Source organism: Montipora foliosa, chromosome 2 (assembly GCF_036669935.1).
Source record: "Montipora foliosa isolate CH-2021 chromosome 2, ASM3666993v2, whole genome shotgun sequence".
NCBI lineage: Eukaryota > Metazoa > Cnidaria > Anthozoa > Scleractinia > Acroporidae > Montipora > Montipora foliosa.
Genome location: NC_090870.1, coordinates 42000233 through 42005232, shown reverse-complemented (window position 1 = coordinate 42005232; position 5000 = coordinate 42000233). Strand labels below are relative to the sequence as shown.

Below are 5000 nucleotides of genomic sequence, written 5' to 3'. Positions count from 1 at the left end.
TTCTCCTTCTCAGTAAAGAAAAAGACAAATGGAGGCTCTGCTCGCGGGGTGCGTGCCTATGTGTAAACAGAACAAACAGAAGGCATATTAGACACCCGTGCCAGAAATTATAGGGGTGCCGCGCACATCTCTGGAGGTGTTCTCTGCACTCCAAATATTGTACCGTGCCAAGATTTTGGAGTGCCGTGCCATCTTTGTGCGTATGTAAAAGAGGTTTCAGTTTAGAACCTTCTCTTGCTGGAGGTTTGAACATGGTGCACTTGAAAAATCGTTTTACAACATATTCCCTTTAATACCTCAAATAAACAGTGACAAAAGAATTTTCAAGGCGGTCGCCTTCAGCCTTCTCTACCACTTTTTCTTTTTTATTTCTCTAAAAAGATGAAACACGCTTCTAGACAACAAGCGTACTACCACGTTTGATGTTCACAATTTTCCAAAAAAAGTGAACACTCAGTTTCCCCTTTCATTTTTATCCACATTAGCCTATAAACTATTAGCTTGAAACCAAAAGGGCATCTATTGCTCTCTTCTCCGATGGTCTGCTTCACTAATGGCCTTTTTGTTCTCCAGATTGCTTCGGTAAATTTGTAATTATTTATAAATGTTTCATCGAGTAGTTTCGTTAGGCATTGTTCGGTTTTAGTGTCACTAATAATGAAAGCTACATTTCAGCTACCCACCATATTGGCCTCTGTCAGGCAGAAGTGCTCACAGGGACCAGTGGAGAGAGTTAACAATTCGTTTTTCAACAAAAAAGTGATTGCCATTTCTTTGTCTTGATTACGATAAGTCTCCTTTAAACAATGGGTTAGGAACACGATTTCAAACAACATCACCAAACTCTCATGGTCCACTTTGTCCAACGAATTCAATTTGCCTATTTGAAGGCTCTATGCCACAAAAACATCTGCATAGCTTAGTCATGTCAGTGATTCAGTGACCTCTTAGAATATGCACTTATTTATTCCGAATAGTAGGCCTTTGAAGGCCTCTCAACGGTACTTGATTGGTAATCAAGACCTTAGAATTAAAAAACAGTCTCTCTTGTTTAGTACGCTACTAATGCTGCAAAGCGTATTGTAGTAAGGACAAAGCTCTGAACCATGCTTTGTGAGCAGCAAAGTGATAAAAGTGAGAACCTTAAGCCCCTACTCTAACAAATCTTTCCAATACTTTACCCTGAAATGCACTATTTTAATGCATTTCCACTCACACAGAGGCTCTGGAGATTATGGAAAACTCCATCACAACATGATCTAGAATATCTGACCCATGTTATGTGCACTCTTCCCCTAACCTACAAGAATCACTGCCCCACATACTGGCTTGGGAAGTTGTGATGGGAGCTGGGCTTTTGGACTCCAAATGCTCTAAAAGAAACTGCTTTTTATTAAGTCTTGTTAAATTCTGCTGGGTCAGCTGTCAGTTTCAGATATGTAGTCAGGGCCCTGAAAAAACATGGATAAAGAATTAAAGTGGATCAACACAGAGCGGTTTTCTCTTGCAGTAACTAGGATCTCTGGCAGTAACTAGGACATATTAGGTTAACCAGGCTTATAAAGTTTCATAACTTTGGCTACGGTCAGTAGTTATTCACGTGGACTCATAGATCAGTATCATAGATCAGTATACCGCTGTAACTATTTTAATAAGTTTCTTAGCCTTCGTTGCTGGCGGTATTGCTGGCGCGTCAGAGGAAAATTAACCAGCAGTGAAGCCGTGCGGAGAATGGGGAGGGGCGCTGTTGGTTCTCCCCATTCTCCGCGCCAACAATACCGCCAGCTAGTTTCTAGCCTTACAACGTGCAACGGAGACGGGTTTCTACACGTATTTTTCGTATAGATACTCGCAGGCGTAAAATGGCTTAATCTAGAATAGTCGTGAAAGACAAATCAGTCTAGCTGCCCTATGTTGGACTAATTCAATCCGGATCTTGTTAATATTACGTTTAGTTTAAGGGTTCCATGCAGAACTGGCACATTCTAACTGCGGGTGGACAAGAGTAATATAGGCCTTCGATTTCATATCTATAGTGCAGTCGCCCAGGACTCTTCTTAGAAGGACCAGTGTTCCATTGGCTTTGCTACAAACGAGGTCACAATGTTGACTCCAATTGAGTTTTTGGTTTGAAGTGAAGATTACTCGCCATTGGTTCGCAACCCTTGCAAGAAACAATAATATGTCATTCTTTCTACTGTTTTAGTTATTGTTTGGGGTCAGGGTTGCGAACCAATGGCGAGTAATCTTTGGATCAGCTGCTACATCACCCAAATATTTGGTACAGGTTACTCTGGAGATGGCCGGGCCATTCATTAAATAATCGTGGCAGGAAGGAACAGTTTTGCTAGTTATTCCTAAGTGATGGCACTTCGTGATATTAAAGCTCAGTTGCCAAAGGTCTGCCCACATGCATAAATTATGACCTTGTTGTGTATTGATTTCTCTATAGACGACACTGTCGTCTGCGGCAAGGCGCATATGGGAGCTAATGTTATCTGTGATGTCGTTGATATAGAGTAGAAATAGTACTGGGCCCAGGACTGACCCCTGGGGCACACCAGAGACAACAGGTCTAGGATTAGAGAGTGTTCCATTGATTGATACCACTTGGGTGCGGTCGGTGAGAAAGGCTTTGATCCAGTCTTAAGATCAGTTCAAACAAAGTTCAGTACACCCATGCTGTGATTAGTTACTTACCTTTTCAATCTTTTCATCAAGCATTCTAAAAAATTCTATTTGAGATCTTGTCATCTGCCTGCATAAAAAAAAAATATGTCGTCTGAGTGATGAACTTCCATTCAAACAGTGATTAAGAATTAGCCTACTGGAACTTGGGAGGCGTGGTGGCCTCATGGTTTGTGCCCTCAATGCCGGACCGAGTGGTCTGGGTTCAGGCCCTGGCCGGGAACATTGTGTTGACTGTCCTTGGGCAAGACATGTTGCTCTCACGGTGCCTCTCTCCACCCAGGTGTATAAATGGGTACCAGTAAATTTAATGCTGGGGGTAACCCTGCGATGGACTAGCATCCCATCCAGAAATACTCCTAGTCGCTTCATGTTGCAGAAACCGGGATGAGCTCCGGCCTAATGGGCCTACAGTAACATGATTGGAAACATAATCAAGCAACTCAAGAGATTATTAAACTTGAAATTATTCACTTTGAAAAAGATATGATAATAATAAACTGTGGAGCAAACAAGGCTACTATTATTAGATCTTCATCTTGAGTGACATTTGTGATGATAATGATAGTAATAATAATCATCATCATCATCATCATTTTTCACTCAAGTCACACACAATCAAAATGTATAGTTTAAGAACATACCCAGAAATTTCACTATTTCATCGCATGAGATATAAGGTGATCAACAAGTACACTAAGTCTTATATGATATTATGCTGTCATATACTTACACCCTGACTTGGCTGAAAGGGATTGGTTTTGCAGCATCGCTACAGCTGTCACCAGATCTATACATTCAAAATAAGAAAATATAAATTGGAAACAGACACAATTTACACACACCCTGCATTTTTCTAACCAGTGAGCATAATAATGACATCACTTTTTCCTTGACCTTCCAACAGCTTTTTTACTGCAATTTAACATGTTTCAGTGGCAGTTGGCAGACAGTATCAAAAATAGAAATTGAGACATGGAAATATGTCAATGAAAAAGCTTATCATGACCTGTTAAGCCATTATGCCTCATGTTTGCATGTTAAAGAAAGGTGCAATAACAAAAACAAAGAATTAAAGATTAAAGGTCCTTGAAGTAGAAAGAAGATTTTGCCTGTAATTACCTGATTGGAGCGGGTCTCTTGGCCAAAGATCTCTCTTCATTCTTAAAAACAGATAACTTAATAAATACAAGTGAAGTTATTCTCGATCTTACTCAATACTGGTATTTAAGAAACTATACCACTTCCTGAAATAGTGCCTTAATAGGAATGGTTACCTCAAACACAAATAATAATTATTGGTGACCCATAAGTATCATGTACGTGATAATAATATTGTTGAGTTGATTTCTTCAGTTTCGTGGGACGGTGTGTTTTTGGCTTGAGCCTAAATGGTTATAAAATGCAAACAGGTGCAAGAAGGTTTACCTTATCCTTTGACAGTACAGGGTTCTCGTTATGCTTTGCAAACACAAATAATAATTATTGGTGACCCATAAGTATCATGTACGTGATAATAATATTGTTGAGTTGATTTCTTCAGTTTCGTGGGACGGTGTGTTTTTGGCTTGAGCCTAAATGGTTATAAAATGCAAACAGGTGCAAGAAGGTTTACCTTATCCTTTGACAGTACAGGGTTCTCGTTATGCTTTGCATCTGGGATATCAGGCTCTTTGATGGATGAAATGCTATTACTTGAGTCTTTTCTCTTGTAGTTCTGTGAACTGCTTTCCAGGGAGTGTTGGGGAACATCTAAAAGTGAAAATAAACATCTTGTATTTTAGAGGCCAGCTGTGGGTAACTCCACTATATGACAAGTACAAGATATGCCTTTGTTTTCATTTTCAGTTTCCCACAAAAGGTGGTAGTTTCAACATTCCCTGATAGTAATAAACATGTGGGTTAGGGATCCAAACGATGTGCACTGCACCCCTAAACCCAAAACTGTGTTAAGGACTCCCAGACTACTGTCAGGGACCTCTGTCAAAATAGAAATTACAAACAAAGATCTGCTTTATGACATTGACTTTTAGGGTTTAGAGCACGTTTACTGGACAAAACATAGCACCTAACTTGAAATTTAATTGTGGACACAGTTGGCCATTCTATAGGTAAATGAGTGCACACCTATTGTAAGCTCGTTTACCTGGCCAAAAACTGCATGGCATCTAAATAACCTTGCTTGTAATGACACAAACAACAAATAACACAGTTTAGACTCACAATACTCTAATAATAATAATAATAATAATAATAATAATAATAATAATAATTGTCTGACGATGTGGACACTTCTGATGTAGGTTATGATG

General features: G+C 39.6%; 1 protein-coding gene across 1 annotated transcript in view; it reads right to left on the bottom strand.

Moving 5' to 3' along the window:
• Positions 1-268: 268 nt before the first annotated feature.
• Positions 269-5000, bottom strand: part of LOC137993139 (uncharacterized protein C1orf21-like) — a 14268-nt gene continuing 9536 nt past the window's right edge. Inside the window, exons 4-8 of the mRNA XM_068838822.1 lie at positions 4304-4440; positions 3811-3851; positions 3422-3478; positions 2701-2758; positions 269-1451 (exon numbers count right to left, since the gene is read on the bottom strand). Coding sequence (XP_068694923.1) covers positions 1419-1451; positions 2701-2758; positions 3422-3478; positions 3811-3851; positions 4304-4440 — 326 coding nt within the window. The 3' untranslated portion in view covers positions 269-1418. The remainder of the gene's footprint in view (positions 1452-2700; positions 2759-3421; positions 3479-3810; positions 3852-4303; positions 4441-5000) is intronic.